The sequence below is a fragment of the Scyliorhinus canicula genome, chromosome 10 (assembly GCF_902713615.1).
Source record: "Scyliorhinus canicula chromosome 10, sScyCan1.1, whole genome shotgun sequence".
Classification (NCBI taxonomy): domain Eukaryota; kingdom Metazoa; phylum Chordata; class Chondrichthyes; order Carcharhiniformes; family Scyliorhinidae; genus Scyliorhinus; species Scyliorhinus canicula.
Genome location: NC_052155.1, coordinates 80,589,693 through 80,611,740, shown reverse-complemented (window position 1 = coordinate 80,611,740; position 22,048 = coordinate 80,589,693). Strand labels below are relative to the sequence as shown.

Genomic DNA, 22,048 nt, shown 5'->3' with positions numbered 1-22,048 from the left:
TAAGGAGGTGATATCATGCAGGTGTTTGAAATAGAGAGAATTAACAAGGTATCTACATCTACAACAGTGTGCATTTATATAGCACATGTCCCAGGGTGCTTCACAGGAGTGTTATTACAAAATTTGCCAACAACATAAGGAGATATTCGGACAGATAACCAAAAACTGTGTCAAGGAAGTAGGTTTGGGCAATGTTTAAAGGAGGAGAAAGCGGTAGGAAGACAAAGAATCTTAGGGTGGGAACTCCAGAATCTAGGATCCAGACAACTGAAGGCACAGCCACCAAAGGCAATTACAACTGGAGATGCAGAGAAAAAGAGCTAGAATTGGATAATCAGAGTTCCAAGAGGGTTGCAGGAGCTTACCGAGATAGCCAGGATTGAAGATATGGAGAAATTTGAGAACGCGGAAAATTTAATATTGAGGCATTGCCAGACTAGGAGTGAATGAAGGGATGATGGATGAACTAGAATTGGTGCAAGTAAAGATAGAGATGGCAGAGTTTTGCATGAGCTTAGGTTTATTGGGGGGGGGGGGGGGGGGGGAAAGAGTGGTGAAAGGTGGGTGGCTACCAGAGATCATTGGAATAGTTGAGTCTAGAGGTAACAAAAGGTATGACGAGGTTTTCAACAGCAGATATGTTGAGGCTGGGGGAAGGGAGGGCAATACTATAGAGGTGAAAGTGGGTGGTCTTGAAAATGGAAAAAAGTGCATGGTTGGTACCTCATCCCAGGGTCAAATAGAACGTCAAGTTTACGCGCAACCTGGTTCAGCTTTATTCAGTGGCCAGGGAGAGGGATGCAGCTGGTGATTATGGAATGGGTTTGTGGCAGGGACTGCAGACAACTATCTTTAGTCTTCACAGTACTCAATTTGACAAAATTTTTTCTCCAGAACTGGACATCAGACAACAGTGCAACAAATCGGAGGCACTGGAGTGGTTGAGAGGGATGCCATCACATTGAACCAGACGACTTTTCAGATAATGTCGTCAAGGTGCAGCTTGAAGCTGAGAAATAGGAGGTGGTCAAGGATGGAGATTCCAGATGTAGATGTAACAGTGCAGGTGAAGGGAGAGAAGCCATTCACAGCGATTATCTGCATATGACCAAAAAGAAAGAAACATCTGGATATGATCAAAAAGACAAAGAAACTAGGCAGGTGCAGCCTCATCCAGCTGGACGACAGAGAAGGATTCAGAGAGATGGTTTATCTTTGTCATAGTCACATAGGATGCCAATTGGGATTCTGATAATACATTTGATTGTACCAATTGGTACTGTGGCAGATGCAGAAGATCAGTTGGAGTAGTTCAAACATGAAGTTGTGGGGAAGATCAGCACGGATTTGGGAGGCAACAACACATTAAAGGGCTTGAGAGCAATGGGATATTGGAGATGGGGCTGTAGTTTGCAAGGTCAGAAGGATCAAGAATGGGTGTTTTTGAGGCTGGGGATGTTGGAACCAAATTTGATCAGGATACTCGAGGAGAATGAACAGTTTTCAAGACAATTTAACATTGGACCAATATAGAAGTTGGCCGTCAGCAATTTTGTGGGAACAGGTCCGAGGGATCAGGAGATGGGTCTCATCTACAACATGAGCTTGGAGAGGGCACGAAGGGAGAAAGAGTTCAAGCTCAGGGTGGGGCATGAAGGAATCTTAGAGAAGGTTCAGCTAGGGGAACTGTGGAAAGCAGCAGAGGCAGTTGAATGGATGTATCTGAAGTGACAAGTGTTTCTCACTTGTTTTTGGAGTAGGGTAGAGGAAAGACGGTTTTAAAAAGACGGCTTTGCTCTGGGAGAAACTGCTGGTTATCTTTGCATTATAAGCTGTTTAAACTTCGGAGAGCACGGCACAATGGTACTTTGTATGGTTCTGGCAATGAATGGCTAAACCAGTTGTCTGCCATAAACATTTAAGTCTACATCTCTTGGAACTAAAGGAGCAACAATGAGGGCTGTACTAGAAGGAATGTGCAGTGAGTGCAGTGGCTTTAATGGGGGCATGGGCAAACGCAGTGGTGAGGGTTTGATTGAGCAGATTGATAGCTGCAAAAATGGTATGGTGAATAGAAGGACAAAGGCTGGAAGTTGGGAGTCACCTTTTCACTCCACCACCAGTGGCACACAGTGGCAGCAGTGTGTAACACATAAAAGGTGCACTACAGCAACTCACCAAGGCTCCTTCAACAGACAGCACCTCGACAACTCATGATCTTTACCACCCAGAAGAGGACAGCAGGCGCAAAGAAACATGACCACCTGAGGGTTTTTCAGAGTCACATATGTTTCTGACTTGGGAAGTGCAGTTACTTCACTGTTGCTGGGTCAAAATCCTGGAATTCCATTCCCAACGGGAGCTCTCCACCACTTTCCCAAAGGGCAATTAAGAATGGGCAATAAATGCTGGAATGTCCACTGATGCTCAAAATCCATGTACAAATTTAAAAAAATGATCCATTAGCTTCTTGTATCTTCAGTGAAAGTTAATAAAGTTTTTAAAATTCAAAGTAATTTAGATTTTTCATCCCATTTGTATCTTTCCCCTTTAAACAAAGTAATGTGTTTTTAGCCAGTCCTCAGGCTGGATTTATATTTCAGTTAACAACCTGAAACCAGTATCTACTGGCAATGCTGGAAGTAGCTTTTTAGAACACGTCAAAAACAACATTGGAAGGGCGGCATGTGGTGTAGTGGTTAGCACTGGGACTGCGGCGCTGAGGACCCGGGTTCGAATCCCGGCCCTGGGTCACTGTCCGTGTGGAGTTTGCACATTCTCCCCATGTCTGTGGGGGTTTTACCCCCACAACCCAAAGATGTGCAGGCTAGGTGGATTGGCCGCGCTAAACTGCCCCTTAAATTGGAGAAAAATATAATAATTGGGTACTCTAAATTTCTAAAAACAAACACAACAACATTGGTGGCGGTAAATCATAGAAGTTACAGTGCAGAAGGAGGCCATTCGGCCCATCGAGTCTGCACCGGCTCTTGGAAAGAGCACCCCATTTAAGCCCACACTTCTAACCTATCCCCGCAACCCAGTAACCCCACCTAACCTTTTTGGACTCCCAAGGGCAATTTAGCATAGCCAATTCATCCAACTTGCACATCTTAGAACTGTGGGAGGAAACCCACGCAGACACGGGGAGGACGTGCAGACTCCACACAGACAGTGATCCAAGCTGGGAATCAAACCTGGGACCCTGGAGCTGTGAAGCAACTGTGCTAACCACTGTGCTACCATGCTGTCCAAAGTGCCTTGGAAGGTGCTGGTACCTTGAAAGGTATGCATAAATGCAAGACTTTCTTATGGATGGTAAACACTTACTTATTATATGTTCAGAATTCCACTTTGCAACTGTGCTAATGTTTAATTTCACTGTTATGTGTGCTCACTTTCTTAAAATTAAAAGCACTCCCATCAATTTCTTCAAGTACTTTTGAAATTTTACTTCTCAGCGGTCGGATTATTATACCACACCGATGAAATCTAGGAGGTGGTGCAAACCATTTTAGAGTGCATCTTGCAAAATTTTTAGTAGACTCAGACCCAGATCAAGACTTGGCATAAAAGCCATAATAAAAAAGCAAAAATATTACAGATGCTGGAAATCTGAAAGAAAAGTGAAAATAAATTGTGCATTTATGGAGAGAGAAACACATTTCAAATTGGTGACCTACATTAGAACTGAAAAATGTTAAAGATGTAACCAGTTTTTAAGCAAGCGCAGAGCATGAAAAGGGGCTTTCACCTTCTCACCTCCTACCATCCAGGGCCTCAAAGTTCATTTCAGATGAAACAGTGATTTAACTGTTTCACTTTACTCTACAGTATCTGCTGCTTATTCTGTATCTTTGTGTTAGACGGGGAAACAAAATGAAGATTAAGTGACAAAATGAAGATTAGATGATCGCTTTGCTGAACACTTTCATTCAGTCTGTAGCAGTGATCCTGAGATTTCCATTTTAACTCTCTGCCCCACTCCCTCCCTGTTCTTGCTGTCCCCAGCCTCCAACACTGTTCCAAATGAAGCTCAATAGAAGCATACGGAACAGCACCATGCCTTTCAATTGGAGACTTCACATGAGAGTTCAACAATTATAACCACTACCTCCATTTTTTCAGACAATAGGTACTAGTAATGATTCTTCTGTTGCCGTTGCAGCTTCTCTAGAATCAACTTTTGCTTCTTTACTTATCAGATTACTTTTTGTCAGTTTGTCGCTCCTGCCTCCCATCTATCATAGGCCTTCCTTTTTGTTCTATTCCAACCTCTCCCCTACTTTTGTGCTACCTTAACACATCACATCTGACATATTCCAGTTGAGGAAAGCTGCCTAGTCTGTTGAGTATTAGGAACATTTTATGTTTTAGGACACAGCTCACACTACTTTTCATATCTATGCATCATTGAAACCATTTCATATTTATGGTCAAACAACAGTAAAACTCTATCCTTAACTGAAGTGCATAGTTAAATATATATTATTCTTCAAATTCAATATTGAAATTTGCCACTTTAACTATTCCTAAATGGTCACCATAGCCACAACACTATGTAGTAATGATACTTTGCCATTAGAAACATTATTTTGCGAATAGCTTTGATATTTTTTCAAGCAAATACATAATATCACTAACATAATGAGTGACCTTATCAACGAACAGCAGTGGCAGCACTTCTGCATATGTCCTGTAATGTGCTGGCACTTTACACGCATCTTTACTGTTAGAAAGAAAAATATTTCCATTTAAATAGACTCTATCTTGTTGCAGTGCTTTTGAGGTAAAACATAATAATGAAATACTTTGAATTGTTGTGACTATTAGGCAAGTAAACAAGACAGACATTTCACAGAATAGTTAGGACACAGAAACAGTCCATTGGGCCCATTGTGTTTTTGCATGCTCTCCAAATGAACAAGATCCTTCAGAATAAGATTCCATTAAAATCAATGAGATGAGTCAGCAGTCCATCTGCTTTTTGCTGGTGTTGGTTGAATGAGTATTGGTTAGTTGAACAGAACTCCTTGCTTCTTCAAATAATCGGAATAACCAGAAAGGTACTCGGTTAAGTTTCATCCAAGAACAACATCTCTGATAATGCAACACTCCTTCAATAATGCACTGTAATGTTAGCCTGGATTATGGGTAAGGAGAAAACCTGGTGTTCACCACAGATCTCGAGGTGTTCGGAGAAAAAGGGAGGCTTACTGCAGATTTCGAGGGCTCAAAACAGCAGAAGCCTAGAGGCATATCGAAATGTGCAAGAGGGAATTTAAAAAGGAAATTAGGAGAGCAAAAAAGGGACAAGAAAGGATACTGGCAGGTAAAATGAAGGAAAATCCCAAGTTGTTTTACAAGTACATTAGTACAGCTCCCGGATCCGACTCCTGGCTTGGGTCTGCACGTCCTCCCGTGTCTGCGTGGGTTTCTTCTGGGTGCTCCGGTTTCCTCCCACAGTCCAAAGAAGTGCAGGTTAGGTGGATTGGCCATGCTAAATTGCCCCTTAGTGTCCAAAAAAGTTTAGGTGGGGTTATTGGGTTACGTTGGTAGGGTGGAGGTGTGGGCTCAATTAGGGTGCCCTTTCCAAGGATCGGTGCAGTCTCGATAGGCCTCCTTCTGCACTGTAAATTCTATGATACTATGATTAAGGGTAAAAGGTTAACTAGCGAAAGAGTAGGGCCCATTGAGGACCACATAGGTAATTTGTGTGGAGCTGGAGGATGTAGGTAGGGCTTAAATGAATACTTTGCGTCTGTGTCCACTCATGAGAGGGACAGTGCGGGTATAGAAATCAAGGAGAATGACTGTAATAAAATTAAAGAGATTAACATAGACAGAGAAGAGGTTCCGGAGGGCTTAAAAGTAGACAAGTCTCCAGGGCCAGATGAAATGTATCCCAGGCTGCTAAGTGAGGCAAGGGGGGAAAAGAGCAGGAGCACTGCCAATAATTTCCAATTCCTCTCTGGCCACAGGAGAGGTGCCGAAGGACTGCAGCATAGCTAATGCAGCACCATTATTCAAGAAGGGCCGAAGGGATAAACCCAGGTTGCTACAGGCCAGTCAGTCGTACGCAAGTGGTGGGGAAACTATTGGAAGCAATTCTGAGAGTCAGAATTAATCTGCATTAGAGGCGGGGATTATTAATAATAATAAATAAATAACCTTTATTATTATCACAAGTAGGTTTACATTAACACTGCAATGAAGTTACTGTGAAAATCTCCTCGTCGCCTCACCTCGGCACCTGTTCAGGTACACCGAGGGAGAATTCACAATGTCGAATTCACCCAACATCACGTCTTTTGGGGCTGTAGGAGGAAACCGGAGCACCTGGAGGAAACCCATGCAGACATAGGGAGAACGTGCAGAGACTCTGCACAGAGAGTGACCCAAGCCAAAAATCGAATCGGGGTCCCTGGTGCTGTGACTCAACAGTGCTAGCCACTCTGCTACTGTGCCACCCACTAATCAAGAATAGTTAGCACGATTTTGTTAAAGGGACGTCATGTCTGACCAATTGGATTGAATTTTGCGAATAGGTGACCAGGTATGTAGATGAGGGAAATGCATTTGACATAGTCAACTTGGATTTCAGCAAGGTTTTTGATAAGGTCTCCCTCACATGGGAGACAGATTAGTGCCCATGGGATCCAAGGAAATTTGGCAAATTGGATCCAAAATTGGCTGAGTGGCATGAAGTAGATGCTGATGGTGGAGGAGTGTTTTTCTGACTGGAGGCCTGTGTCCACTAAGGTCCTGAAGGGTTCAGTGTTAGGGCCTTTACTGTTTGTGGTTTATATAAATGATTTAGATATAAATGTAGGAGGGTTGATCAGTAACTTTGCAGATGATACGAAAATTGGTGGGGTGGTAAATAGTGAGGACGATAGTCTTCGATTATAGGAGGATATAGACAGGCTGGTCAGATGGGCTGATCAGGGGAAAGTGGAATTCAATTTGGATAAGTGTGAGGTAATACACTTCGGTAGTTCAAACAAGGCAAGGGAATACATGATAAACGGCAGGACCCTGGGAAGCACCAAGATCTTGGTGTGCATGCACACTAGCCCCTTAAGGGAGCACAGCAGTTGGATACAGTGGATAAGGAGGCCTTTGGTGGGGCAGCACAGCGGCGCACTGGATAGCACTGCTGCCTCACAGCACCCGAGTTCCCAGGTTCGATCCCGGTTCTGGGTCTGTGTGGAGTTTGCACATTTTGTGTTTGCGTGGGTTTTGTCCCCACAACCCAAACATGTGCAGGGTAGGTGGATTGGCCACACTAAATTGTTGCTTAATTGGAAAAAATGAATTGGGCACTCTAAATTTAAAAAAAAAAGGCGGCCTTTGGTATACTTGCCTTTATTAGCTGATGCTTAAGAGTTTAAGAGCAGCGAGAACTGTATAAAACGTTGGTTAGACCACAGCTCGAGTATTGTGCGCAGTTCTGGAATCCACGTTATTATTTTTTTAGATTTAAAGTACCCAATTCTAATTTTTTTCACAATTGAAAGGCAATTTAGCATGACCAATCCACGTACCCTGCACATCTTTGGGTTGTGGCGGTGAGACCCACGCAGAGAATGTGCAAACTGTACACAAACAGTGATCCAGGGCTGGGATCGAACCAGAGTCCTCGGTGCTGTGAGGCCAACTATTGCGGCACCTATTGGAATCCACACGAGAGGAGGGATGTGATAGTGCTGGAAGGGTGCAGAGGAGATTTAGCAGGATGTTGCCGAGATTGGAGTTTTATAGTTCTGAAGAGAGATCGGATAGACTTGGGAGTGTTTTCCTTGGGATCAGAGGAGTGTTTTCCTCGGGTGCAGAGGAGATCGGGGTGGGGGGGAAAAACATGATTGAGATATATAAAACTATGAGGGGCATAGATAGAGTAGACAGGAAGAAAATTTTCCCCTTAATGGTAGTATCAATGACCAGGGGGAATAGATTCAAGGTAAGGGGCAGGAGGTTTAGAGGGGATGTAAATGAAAAACCTTTTTACCCAGAGGGTGCTGGGAGTTTGGAACTCACTGCCTGAAAGGGTGGTGGAGGCAGAGACCCTCACAACATTAAAGTAGTATTTAGATGTGCACTTGCGATCCCAATGTATACAAGGCTATGGGCCAAGTGCTGGCAAATGGGATTAGAATAATTTTGGCGTTTCTTTTTGACTGGCGCAGATGCGATGGGCCGAAGGGCCTTTTCTTGTCCTCAAGTCATAGAGCAGGCTAAAACCCAGAGCGAGTGTCTTGATGCAATTAGAGGAAATGCTAGTAAATGGGCCAAGCTGGTACACACATCTGCACAAAGCAGTTCAGAAGATGACTTGTAGTTCAGGATTGTCCATCTCAAGTGGACTATTGGTGTCGATAAAAATGTGGTCACAATGTTTTCATAATGGTAACAATGTATTAACACTGGGAAAAGACCCACCACTTGGGAACAAACAAGTAGCCAAAAAATCTGACACGAACCACAAATGATTTGCATGTTTTGTTGAATTGCTAACATGCTCAGAGTTATTAGTAATACTTAAGTTTGAAACTTTTACATTGTGCAGAAAGCTGATCAATTATATTTTTCCATATTGTAAATGTGAAGTGGAATTAGAGAAGTGTATAGACACAAGAAACACATCTTCATTCACAATACAAAACCCATAAAACAAATTAACTTTGCATTTTTTTTTCAGTAATAGTTTTGTTCCTTGGAACAGCTTAAATGTAAAGAATAAAAAGTAAATCAGTAACAACATTTGCACAGAATTCTGCAACAAAATGCCTCCCTGAAGGATTCTCCAAGAAAATATTGGAGCAGAGCAGGTTTCTTAACTTACCACATGACTTTGCCAGTTCCAATGCATCTTTACTATCTTGCAAACTGCATCCTGTAAGCATGAACTGAAGAAAAGAGAGAAAAGAGAAAAATTATCAGGCAAGACACAAGATTAAAATGTAAAATGCACACTTTTGTTTTAAGGGTCATTTAAAAACATGCAAATAACTTACAGAATACAAACATAATATGGGGAATAATTGGGAGATATACAATTTTTATGAATTCGGTATTCATTGTATTCTGTGGCAGACAATTATTCAAAGCTGTTGCCATAGAATCTATATATAATAATGGAAGCAGCGGGCGACATGGTGGCGCAGTGTCTAGCACTGCTGCACATGGTGCCAAGGACCTGGGTTTGATCCCGCCTCCAGGTTACTGTCCATGTGGAGTTTGCACATTCTCCGTGTGTCTGGGCAGGTCTCACCCCCACAACCCAAAAGATGTGCAGGATGGGTGGATTCGCCATGCTAAATTGCCCCTTAATTTGGAAAATTTTAAAATAAATAATACATGCAGCAAGGTAAAAGTGGCAAATATTCTAAATTACAATTCAGGCTCAACACACCATGACCACCAAGCACAACCAGTTAATAGGGCATTTAGGTAAAAAAAGAGACATGTTTTTAGCAAATGCTGATACTTAGCCCACATTTTCATAGAATCCCAACAGAAGCAGGCCATTCGGCCCATTGAGTCTGCACGACCATATGAAAGAGCAAACTACCTCGGCTCACTTCCCCACACTATCCCAGCAACCCCATCGAACCTGCACATTTTTGGACTGGGAGGAGACCGGAGCACCCAGAGGAAACCAAAGCAGATACAGGGAGAATGTGCAAACTCCATACAGATAGTAACTCAATGCCGGAATCAAACCGGAGTCCCTGGCACGATGAGGCTAACCACTGTGCCACCTCTATAATATTCCGGGACAAGATTTTTGATACTCAAAATACAATTTGGGTCCAAACTGTTGCGATACACTACTCGACAGGTCACTCACTGTACAGGTCTAGGAATTGAGATCTTTGCCATATTTTGACCAGATACTCAGTGTATTGCTACAGGAATTGGTTTAATTTCACTGAGTGATTTGGTATCTCAATTTTAAATCTATTTCAGTGTTCAAACGATATGCAAATAGAATTTAAAAGCAATATTTTAAAACTTTTTTTCTCCTGGTCAAAAAACAGAATTTTGTTTACCTTCTGTACTCCAGTTTTGACAGCTCTCTGTACTACATCCAAAAAATCATCTGTAAGAGTGCACAAACAGATTCTGTGTCCTATAACTTCTCATTCAAGACAAGTGATCAGGTGCTTTGAATGTCCAAGGTCCTGGTAATTAAATAATGTTTTTAATATAGAAGGTAATTAAGCTAGCATTATGGTAATAAGCAAAGACCTTATAATTTATCGACATACGAAACAGCCATGTTGCTGGCTAGCTAGATTCTTGGCTGCACATGGAGCAGCATTTGCAAATTAAGTACGCTGCTTTATATTTTGAAAGGAGAAGTGTTGTGTTTCTAGAATTTGATCCAATTTGTTTTTTCTCTCTTTTACTCTACAGATACTTGGTGAAATTTGTTTGGTTTTGTTTGCTTCACTTTTCCTATTTTGTCTCCACTTGCCAGATTCTAGAAAGAATTTTAAAGTCTACCTCATTTATACTTTCTCATTTTTCAGGTATTGAGGCGACAACTATAGAAGAACTGACCACATTTATGCAGCATCATCTTTATCTCAAAAATGTTCCAAGGTGTTTCACATGCAATTAGTTAATATGAAACATAGTTACTGTTAGGTGGACAAATTGGCAAAGATTAAGCACAAAAATGAAATTAAACTTCATTTAAAATTATAAACTAGACAGATGAAGTGAAATGAAATGAAAATCGCTTATTGTCACAAGTAGGCTTCAAATAAAGTTACTGTGAAAAGCCCCTAGTCGCCACATTCCAGCGCCTGTTCGGGGAGGCTGGTACTGAAATTGAACCGTGCTGCTGGCCTGCCTTGGTCTGCTTTCAAAGCCAGCAATTTAGCCCTGATAAAACCAATATTTGCTGAAAATATATAGCATGTCCATCAGCATCTGAAAATGATAACATGTTTTAGGGCAGACCCACTTGATCTATTCTCGATGAAAAGTTCATATCCAAAACACTAACTCTTCAGAAATAAAAACAAAGTGCTGGAAACGCTCAGCAGGTCTGGCAGCATCTGTGTTGAGAGAAGCAGAGTTCATGGGCCAGATTTCCTTCCCCTCCGTGGTGTGTTCTACAATGACGGAGGGTGGCTCACTAGTGGTTGGCGGTGGGATCTTCTGGTCCTGCCATCGTCAATGGGGTTTCCTGTTGAATGCACCCCTCACCACTGCAAAACCTGTGGTGGGCGTGCACCGTCAGCAGGACCGTGTGATCCCGTCAATGTGATTGGCCAGAAAATCCCGTCCAAAGTTTTGAGTCCAATATGACTCTTCTTCACTTTCTCACTGCACAGATGTTGCCAGATCCTGTCAGAACTGCTGAGTTTTTCCAGCATTTGGTTTTTATTTCATGTGTCCAATATCCACAGTATTTTAGTTCCATCTCTTCAGATGCGGATTAACCAGCTGTATATTTCTAGCACTTTCTGGTTTTAGTTCAGATGTCCAGGAAGTCGTTTTTTTCCTTTTGTTTACCTATGCAACCTTTAACTAAAACAGAGGTGACCAATGTTTTATGCATTCACAGGATGAGATACAGATAAGATTCACATCCATTCTTGATTACCCTTGAGAAAGTGGTGGTGAACCACTTTCTTGATAATGGAGATCTTGCGAGGCCATTTAAAAATTAAAAACATTGCTGGAATCACAAATAGACTAGATGGGGTAAAGATGGATGATTTACTCCTCTACAGGACATTAGTGAATCAGATGGAGGTTTGTGACATTCTGGTGGCTATATATTTAACATTACTGATAACCAAGTGTGTACTCCGATTATTTAATTCATTGAAATTAAATTTTCTAGCTGCCGCAGTGGGATTTGGATTTGTATCTACAGATCATTCGTGCAGTCTCTGGATTGTTAGCCCAGCAACATAAAACCACTGTGTTACCTATTCCACAATCAGTCGGAGACAACTGAAATGAATCCATAGAATCTCTACAGTGCAGAAGGAGGCCATTTGGCTCATCAAGTCTGCACTGACATTCCGAAAGAGCACTCTAACTAGGCCCACTTCCCTGTCCTATCCCTGTAACCCTGCACATTGATCATGGGCAATCCACCCAAACTGCATATCTTTGGACTGTGGGAGGAAACAGAGCATCCAAAGGAAACCCACGCAGACACGGGGAGAACATACAAACTCCACACAGTCACCCAAGGCCGGAATTGAATCTGGGTCCCTGGTGCTGTGAGGAAGGAGTGCTAACCACTGTGTCCCCAAGCAAAGGAATCTCCCTCCGGAATACAAATTCCATACAGTAAGCAAAATTCAGTGACTCGTTTAAGGATGAATCCTTGACTCAGGTGAGCAAACACCTGAACAACATGTGGTAGATCTGTTCAGTAGATACACTTGGTATTTCCTAACCTTTTTAACATTAATTGTACCATCTCCAATCATGGGTTTACTTGAATATCCAGATTATCTGGAAGAATCTTGTAGAAAACATCTAACTGATTGTTCAAAATTGGTTACTTTATATTTGCCGTTATAATGGATGAAATTCATATTTTCAGTATTTTCCCTGATTTTTGTAAACGGTTTATTTTAATGAAGAATATTCAAATGAGGTTATTACTTCCTGGGGACAAAAAAAAACAAGCTTTTGCTAACCTTTATATTACTTTGTTGAGCTAGGATTTTGCAAATAAGCATGGTAATTAGGTCAGGATACTCTTATTACCACTAGGGGTCACTCCATGAGCATTAGTGCACACACTGCAAAACTGCATCAGCTTTCCCTTTATTCCCATTGAAACAAAAGCTCACAGGCAATCACAATCCAAAAGCAAGATGCGAGATATCACAATCCAAAAGCAAGATGCGAGAAATCTACCAAATGACTGAAAATTCTATCCCTGATCATTTGAAGTGGTAATTCCTGGAGCTATGCCAATGGCACTAAATTTACTGTATCCTACAAATCCTAAAAAGTTCCACCATAGAACATAGAAAAGCCAATAAACCAATATGAAATTGGAGCTCATTATCTCACCGCAGCCAATTAAGACCATTAACAGGACAGAAGGATTAGCCTACTGTTTATATATAAAGTTTCATGGTTCAATAGTATCGGATCAAAACATTTCAAATCTATTAGGCTTCTATGCACAAACATTAATTTCACAAAAGGTCCAGTTCTTTGAATGTAACAGGAATATGCTATAGTTGTATGGCAAGACTTACCTTGGTGTTTCTGAGTACCGCGATAAATCCCACGAAACATAGGATCTGTCAAATTTATACCAATATCTGTTTAAAAGTAGTATTAAATAGATTAATGTAAAATAAAGACAATTAAACAAAATATAGACAAGTGAACGAATATACATTGAAAAGCAAAGGGGAAATCTGAAAAATCAAAGTCAATTATTTCATGTTCAAAATAAAATAAGATCCATTATGACTTTAAAAGGTGCTCAGAGATATTTACATTTGTACTGTGAATGGCTCTATAAGATTCCCTCACGTATTTAGAGTTACAAGGTATAGCATATTAACAAACTTTCATGAAATGGCCACATAAAATTAAATTAAAGAACGGATTAATCATACCCATCCTTGCAAAATCAAAATTACACGCAAACTCCAAATCGAAGGGAGGTTACATACATGCTACAGAACGCAACTAAACGTCCCAAAACAAAAAGGAACAGGCAGAGGACAGAACCAATCATTCCATTTATGAAGAGAGGGACGAAGAGATCACCAGCAACAATCACAACATATTCAAACTATTGTCAAGCCTTCAAGGCCTCTCAAAGTAGCAAAGGAAAAGAACGTGAAAAAACCCTACCAGAGATATCCCACCAGTTGACAATATCCACCACTGAAGAGAAGAACAGCCACTCAATCAAGGGGTGGGGGAATAACAGGGTATCCACCAGAACCCGACACATCCCCAAGCCCCAGTGTACCAGAGAGACAAATAAACAAAACCCAGCCTCCCAGGAAGGTCGTCACAATATCACAACACCCTCAAGAGAGGGATATCCTGAGCCCCAAGGGGCAACAGGATAACAGCCACAACCCCAGGCCAGGCCTAGTCCAGCAACAGCTGACTCACAAGAAACTATACTCTCAAGGCCTCCAGCACACCTCAGAAACCTGCACCCCCCTCGTGTTGTACCTTTACAACTCCATTGAGGGCAATTCACCACAAGAGGATGATTACTCCCACCCGAGAAGAAGAACCATTAAGACACCTAACAATTAGGTGTTCTGGGAGGGAGGGGCAATTCCCCCCTACTTGGCACAACCATAGGCAATTCCCCGACCCCACCCCCCAAACCACCGGGCCTGATCAGGACAAGAACCAACACAATGCTCATCCAAATGAAGAGAAGAAGGAGAAAGAACCCCAAAGAGAGAACACCCAGCCTAGCTCAAAGCAATCACCTTCACAGAAAGGATATCCAGAGCAGCCTCCCTCCTCAACAATCCGGCCACCACAATAGCCCAGGAGAGGAACACGAAGTGAAACCCTAACAGTGGAAAGGAAGAATTCAAGGAGGAGACAGAAGGAAACCACTCCTCCCCAGGATACAAACTATGCCAAACATGGATTCTTAATTCAATATACACAAAAAAATACATTAATCGCAAACAAAAACCTGGCTCCATTTATTCTCTTCATAAATGTGGCAGGGGGTGACACAAAACACTCCCATTCCTCAATCACAAGAATTATAAGACACAATAATTGGAAGGAGTAAAACTGTGCACAAATCACACTTTCCATCATTAATTCAAAATGATCTTGCTAGAACAGGATAATCAATAGCACAGGCCAACATGCTCACATTTCGCACTCCCCTGCAGGAGAAAAACGACAGCAATAAAAAGGCAACAGAATGATCAATGGGGAGTAATGTTCAGGATCATCAAAGAACCGCAGGGTAAATTGCAGGATAAAGACACTTTCCATGTCGAATGAGAAGGCAAAGGAAAAGGCAGGATCAGCGAGCACCCTTCAGGATCTCTCAAGGATTCCTTCAATAATAATAAATAAATAATCTTTATTATTGTCACAACTATGCTTACATTAACACTGCAATGAAGGTATTGTGAAAAGCCCCTAATCGCCACATTCCATTACACCGAGGGAGAATTCAGAATGTTCAATTCACCTAACAAGCACATCTTTCGGGACTTGTGGGAAGAAACCGGAGCACCCAAAGGAAACCCACGCAGACACAGGGGAATGTGCAGACTTCACACAGCCAGTGACTCAAGCAGGAATCGAACCTGGGACCCTGGCGCTCTGAAGCAGCAGTGCTAATCCCTGTGCTACCGTGCCACCCAATTGAAGCACGAGATACCATCACTTCTACCAAGTCATCCAACCGATACCCAGCCTAGGTCTCGGCCGGGAGAGGGAAACTAGTCCACCCGCTTGAGCACATGCAAACCCTCATGATGAGCATCAAGAATAAGATTATATTAGCTCTGTTGCCTCATGGTGCCGAGGTCCCGGCTCTGGGTCACTGTCTGTGTGGAGTTTGCACATTCTCCCCGTGTCTTTGTGGGTTTCGCCCCCACCACCCAAAGATTTGCAGAGTTAGGTCGATTGGCCAAGCTAAATTGCCCCTTAATTGGAAAAAATTAATTGGGTACTCTAAATTTATAAAAGAAAAAGATGATGATTTAGGACCAGTGATCTGTGGGTCCTCCCGACCAGTCCTCACAGACAGGATACGTTGTCCTCCATCGAACCTGATACACCCAGCCCCCAAAATCACACCCAGCCCCCAAAATCAAGATTACCAAGTATGGCTGCTAATTCTCAGTCAGTCAGGAATTCACCCCCATCTCTTGCCAGAAGCCAGGCTTGGGGGACATCCTTTCCAGCCCTCATCTCCCAAACCCGTCGGGATAACCCAGACACTATGCAGCAGGGATTCGGTGGCACAAAGGCGGACCCCAACTAGAGACCGTGCTCTTCGAGTGCAAGAACCCTCTTGTGCGCCTCTATTACTCTTCTGAAGGTATCCAGCAGGCCCCTTGAAGTGAGTCCTAATGGCCTGCACTGCAGAGCCGAAATTCTCAGTCAAGACAACATCTTCGATGGTGGCCATCATCTGATGTACACAGCACCGCCAAGGCGAAAGCCCACTCAGCAGCAACTATGCCACTACAAGCTTGTGACAGCCGCAAAAAAATGAATATTAACATTTTATTTTGGTTCCTTCTTGCAAAAAGACCAATCAGGAACTTCCAGGGACATGGAACCCAAGAAAAATAAATGAAACGTGCACCAGGATGAAATGACATATTGAAAGACGAGCAGAGCTGGAGATAGTGAAAACTCAAACGTTCCCACGTTCACATCAAAAGACTCATATGTATTCAAAATACACATTTCTTACACTTGTCAAGACCAAAATTTCTAAAGTCCACAATGGATGCTCTTCATTTGTTAGATGCTCCTTGACAATTTAGAAGATGTTCTTCACATTTCATACTGTAACCTATCACTGCATTTTATCAAGTACCTCGACACATGCTCTCAAATCGAGAATATGTCAATCTGCTACAATATTTCTATCAATGTCCCTTTTTGGCCAACTACCGGGGAGCACAAGATCGCAATGTGAGGTGTTAGCTGTGGTGCAGCTCTGAGCATTCTCACCTCGGATGGAGTCAGATGGTTATAAATTTGTTCAGGTCCAGAAATTTGAGTTCAACAATCTAGGTTGACAGTCCGATGCAGTACTGTCAAAGGTGCCATCTTTTGCATTTGATATGAAACCAAGGGCCCTCTACCCTCTCAGGTATACGTTAAGATCCCATGGCACTATTCAAAGACATTTGCCCAAGTATTCTGGCCAATATTTATTCCTCAATCAACATCACTAAAACAGATTATCTGGTCATTATCACATTATTATCTGACACCTTGCTGCATGCAAATTAACTGCCATGTTCCCTCCATTTCATAAGTACTTCATTGGCTATAAAACATTTTAGAACATTCTGCAACATGAAAAGTGGTGACAAGTGCTTTTCTTTTTCCCCTTCTCCAGAGAGAAGTGCCTCCATTTCTAACAATAATCTTCATGAGTGTCACAAGTAGGCTTACATTAACACTGCAATGAAGTTACTGTGAAAAGCCCCTAGTCGCCACACTCTGGCACCTGTTCGGGTACACAGAGGGAGAATTCAGAATGTACAATTAATCTAACAAGCACGTCTTTCTGGATTTGTGGGAGGAAACCAGAGTAGCCGGAGGAAACTCACACAGACACACGGAGAAGGTGCAGATTCCACAGTCACCCAACCCAGGAATCGAACCTGGAACACTGGTGCTACCGTGCCACCCTATAGAGTAAATGTGAACAACATCTTGCAAGATCATACTGTACACTTCAATCACAGTGCACATGATTTTCCATTCATTAAAACCAACAGATGGAAAATTATGGCAGGTGCAAATCAGACAACTCTAAAATCTTCACTTTGTACTAATTTCCAATGCTCTTCCCTAAGATCACATCATTTGAGAGATTACAACAGTACATTTGTCTAAAATTATGCAAGACAGAATTTAAATCTTAATCGTCAGCCTGAGCTGCAAAGAATAAGTCAGAACTGCTGCAAAAGACAGATAATAATAATCACTTATTGTCACAAGTAGGCTTCAATGAAGTTACTGTGAAAAGCCCCGAGTTGCCACATTCCAGCACCTGTTCAGGGAGACTGGTACAGGAATTGAACCTGCACTGCTGGCATTGTTTCTGCATTAGAAGCCAAAATGTTGTATGCAAAATAATCAAAGCAGGAGCAATGATCTAAAATGCTAAATATTTCAGCACTTCAATACTATCTTATTTCCCTGTTCCTTCAAGACACTGGCTCATGGTGGGGAAAAACACCAGAGGTGTTGCGTTCACTCAGCCTTTGTTTACTTTTGAACCTCAACTATGGGGCTGAGGCCAGATTCCAACCAAGTTTAATACTGTTATCATCTTCTCATAGCAGTCACCAGCTAATAATCAGGAACAGAATTGGTGGGTTCATTTTTTTGCTTCTCAGTCCATGGCATCAGTTGTACAATCTGTGGCACTATCCCAAGTAAGTCAGCTAATTCAGCCAAGGCCAGGGGTAGAATTGTCCCTGCTGAAACAGGTCAAACAGTGGGACCAGCAGTGGGTCGGGAACTTGAATGGTGAAGGAGTGGATGCGGAGGTCCGTTAACAGAGTCATGGTTTCAGCATACCACTGCACTCAGCATTCAGAGAGATACACTAGAGTCAAGGGATAATGACAAGGGTCACAATACTCACCAGCACATGGGATTTTTGAGGCTGTTCCCCAGGTTTCTCACTCTTACCTGATGTGATGCAGTGGGATCTCAGGGCCTGCAGTGAGGTGAGCTCCCCCAATGGCAGGAGTAAGAGACAACCCCTCTACCAAACAGACATGGATAATAAGTAGGCTTACATTAACACTGCAATGAAGTTACTGTGAAAAGACCCAGTTGCCACATTCCAGCGCCTATTCGGGTACACTGAGGGAGAATTCAGAATGTCCAAATTACCTAACACCACACCTTCCAGAACTTGTGGAGGAAACCCATACAGGGAGAACGTGCAGGTTCCACACAGTGACCCAAGCCGGGAACCAAACTTGGGTAGAAGTGGGGCTCAGGAAATCAGCAGCAGGGTAGCATGGTGGTTAGCATAAATGCTTCACAGCTCCAGGGTCCCAGGTTCAATTCCCGGCTGGGTCACTGTCTGTGCGGAGTCTGCACGTCCTCCCCCTGTGTGCGTGGGTTTCCTCCGGGTGCTCCGGTTTCCTCCCACAGTCCAAAGATGTGCGGGTTAGGTGGATTGGCCATGCTAAATTGCCCATAGTGTCCGGATAAAAGTAAGGTTAAGAGGGGGGGGGGGGGGTTGTTGGGTTACAGGTATAGGGTGGATACGTGGGTTTGAGTAGGGTGATCATGGCTCGGCACAACATTGAGGGCCAAAGGGCCTGTTCTGTGCTGTACTGTTCTATGTTCTAGGAGCATGGTACCAGCAGGAGCTGGGAACAGTGCAACCAGAGGATCCAGGTGCCACAGAAGAGCATAACAGAATTTTACAGCCAAGCCCGAAACTCTGATGTCCTGCATTCTCCTGAGGGGGTGGGCGAGCAATGCCAAAAGGGGAGGGGGAGAGAGGGCAGCTGTGCCACCGAGGGGAGGGGTGCAGTGCCACTAAGGGGAGGGGGGGGGGGGATGAGGGAGTGCCGTGCCAGAGGGGCGGGGGATGAGGGGGGCAGAGCCACTGAGGAGAGAGATGCGGGGGGCAGAGCCACTGAAGGGAGGGGGGGGGTGAGGGGGTGCCGTGCCAGAGGGGAGGGGGATGAGGGGGGCAGAACCACTGAGGGGAGGGGGATGAGGGGGGCAGAGCCATTGAAGGGACCATGGGGGGAGGGGGCGCGGCCAGGGCCTGACGAGCCGGAAGCCGGTTGAGCCTCGGCAGCGGATTTCCCTCCTCCTGAGCCCGGCGGTCTCCGTTTCTCCGTCGCCGGTAAAGACTCACCGATAAAAGTGAAGGCCCCCATTCTCCGCGCGGAGGGGAAACGGGCCGCCATACGCCCCCGGAAATGCTTCACCCCGACGCTAACCTCTCACCTCTGACCCCCGAAGGCGGGCACTTTACACCTGCAGCCAGAGGTCAGCGAGGTCACCTGGGCGTAGTCCAGTCACTCGTTTGCGAAATAACTGGCATCCTCCTACCTGCTGAATATATCGATTTACTTGACAGTTATATACTAGTCTGATCACAGGTTCACTGATTATGTTTCAGGACATTCCTTCGACGTGCTTTGCAGTCAAATAAATTTAGAGTTTGTGGAAATGCCTTTGGCTTTACTCTGACCTCAAAGTAAACTGAGTCGGAAGTGGAACAGTAATATCTCCTCGAGAGAATCTAGTTTTTGTTCCTTCTGGCATTGGCTACATTTAGCGTCCCTCTCCAGACCCAAACCATTCCATTGCTTCAGGTGGGCTCGTTTTGACAACAAACTACTTCTCAACCCTGAGGAGCTGAAACTGGTAGAGCTCCACTCTTCCCAACTTAATATCCAAAACAAAATAAGAGAGACTGCTTGATTATTTCACATCAAATTCCTTCTATTCAACTGCCTCCTCTTTATCCTCTAACTGCTCTTGGCCCATGACATTGTGCCAACCTCATACCACTGTAACTTGTGTATTTATCTGGTCCTTACCCGATTTCACCTCTACCAATAACTCCACCCACCACCAGCCAAATGATATCTCGTGCACAAGCCCCTTAATAACTCACTGACGTACTGTGTCCTGACATTGTTAGTGACTTCCTCTCTATAATTCTCCCCATTCTTCAAAGATATTGTCATAGCACCATTTCAAATATATTCCTATAGATCCATCTTCTGCAAATACCAATTTATTTCTAATCTGCCTTCCCCTCTAATGATGTGGAGCCTGAAGAAGGAGCCGTGCTCCGAAAGCTCGTGTTTGAAACAAACCTGTTGGACTTTAACCTGGTGTTGTAAGACTTCTTACTGTGCTTCCCCTCTAATGCCCTTGAATGTGCATTACCACCTATCTCCTTCAAGTCGACCTCTTGCATTACTCCTTCAAATCCTTTTACTCTGGTTTCTGCAGAATGCCTGGATCAAATTCACCAACAATGTCCTTTTACCCATGGTGTGCTACTCCCCTATCATCCTTGATTACCCCTCCACATTGAACACAGTTAATCACCTAAACCTGCATTTTCTCTCTTTTATGATCATATTTTGTGCCATATTTCTGGTTTGGTTCCATTCTGACCTGTTTCAAAAAAGGTCTATTAAAAAAGTTGTAAATTGGAAATGGTTTGAGAGCACTTTATGCAGGTATAATGAGGCTGCATCAGGACAGAAGGAAAGGTCTACCACTGGGACCATGACTGCATGTAGTAGCAGATTCTACAAGTCTAGGTGGAAGCTTCTTATGATCTTTTAATTAATTTTTTGATGTTTTTGAACCTTCAATTAAAAAAAGAGATTCAGAGAGCAAAGATTCTAAACTTGTAACCATGACTGACTTGTTAACGGTATAACCCCTCTGGCACCTGACTACCCAGCCTAGACTCCCGATTGGGTGTGGAGTCCCCCTTTAAGATCTCTAACTGATCACTTTACCTGGAGTGTGGGTGGGGGCACTCACTTTCAAGTTCCACAACACTCACCCACTGGAAAACGTTAAATCCAACCCATCTTGTAACTCGACAAATCCCAGAAAAGCGGAACAATAAATAGCAATCTACATGGCTTATTGATATGTCAAAGGCCATTGACTCCAATCAACCTGAAGCCCTTTGAAAAGTCCTCCAGAGATTTGGGTGTCCAGCAAAATTTGTTACTATCCTGTGACTCTTGCACAATGATATGCACAATTATTATTATTATATTATTATTATTATGACAGTAACTGACCTTTGCAATGGATTGGAGAAGGAGTTTCTCGTATATGGAGGGCGTCAAGCAGGTTTGTGTGATTGCACCAACTCTTTCCACTATCTACCTCAGCCTGGTCATGGAACTGAGTTGTCATCAGGGTCATAATTAAGTTTCGACACAATAGGAACTTTTCAGTTGAACAGGCTGACAGCCAGCCAAGGCTATGTTCATCCTCCAGCATATCCACAATTTACTATATGATGACGACCATGCATTTCTGGCCGGTGTTGCAGGCAACATTCAGAGCACATCAACGTCTTCAACTCCACATGCAAAGGGGTTGGTCTCTCATTCAATATCGCCAAGACCAAAATCTTCTACCAGCCCTCCCTCTACATCTCCAGCAATTGTTATTGATGGGAACCTTTAGAAATCATTGAGCTCTTCCCATGTCTCAGCATTTACCTTTATCAAAAGATCATTATTGAAGTGGAGATCCAGCACAGTATTAGCTGTGCCAGTGCAGCCTTCTGAAAATTGTGCAGCCAGGTCTTTGACACCAG

At 43.3% G+C, this 22,048-nt stretch overlaps 1 protein-coding gene across 2 annotated transcripts in view; it reads right to left on the bottom strand.

Annotated features, from left to right (window-relative positions):
* The window catches only part of tatdn1 (TatD DNase domain containing 1), a 59,264-nt gene extending 39,522 nt beyond the window's left edge, over nucleotides 1-19,742 (bottom strand). The window contains exons 1-4 of one of the 2 annotated variants that reach the window (XM_038809223.1): nucleotides 19,595-19,742; nucleotides 13,254-13,319; nucleotides 10,056-10,105; nucleotides 8,846-8,909 (exon numbers count right to left, since the gene is read on the bottom strand). In XM_038809223.1, the coding sequence (XP_038665151.1) occupies nucleotides 8,846-8,909; nucleotides 10,056-10,105; nucleotides 13,254-13,319; nucleotides 19,595-19,646 (232 nt within the window). In that variant the 5' untranslated portion in view covers nucleotides 19,647-19,742. Of the gene's footprint in view, nucleotides 1-8,845; nucleotides 8,910-10,055; nucleotides 10,188-13,253; nucleotides 13,320-19,594 lie in introns of both variants that reach the window. The other variant, XM_038809224.1, reaches the window with a different exon arrangement.
* Between the last annotated feature and the right edge of the window lie 2,306 nt (nucleotides 19,743-22,048).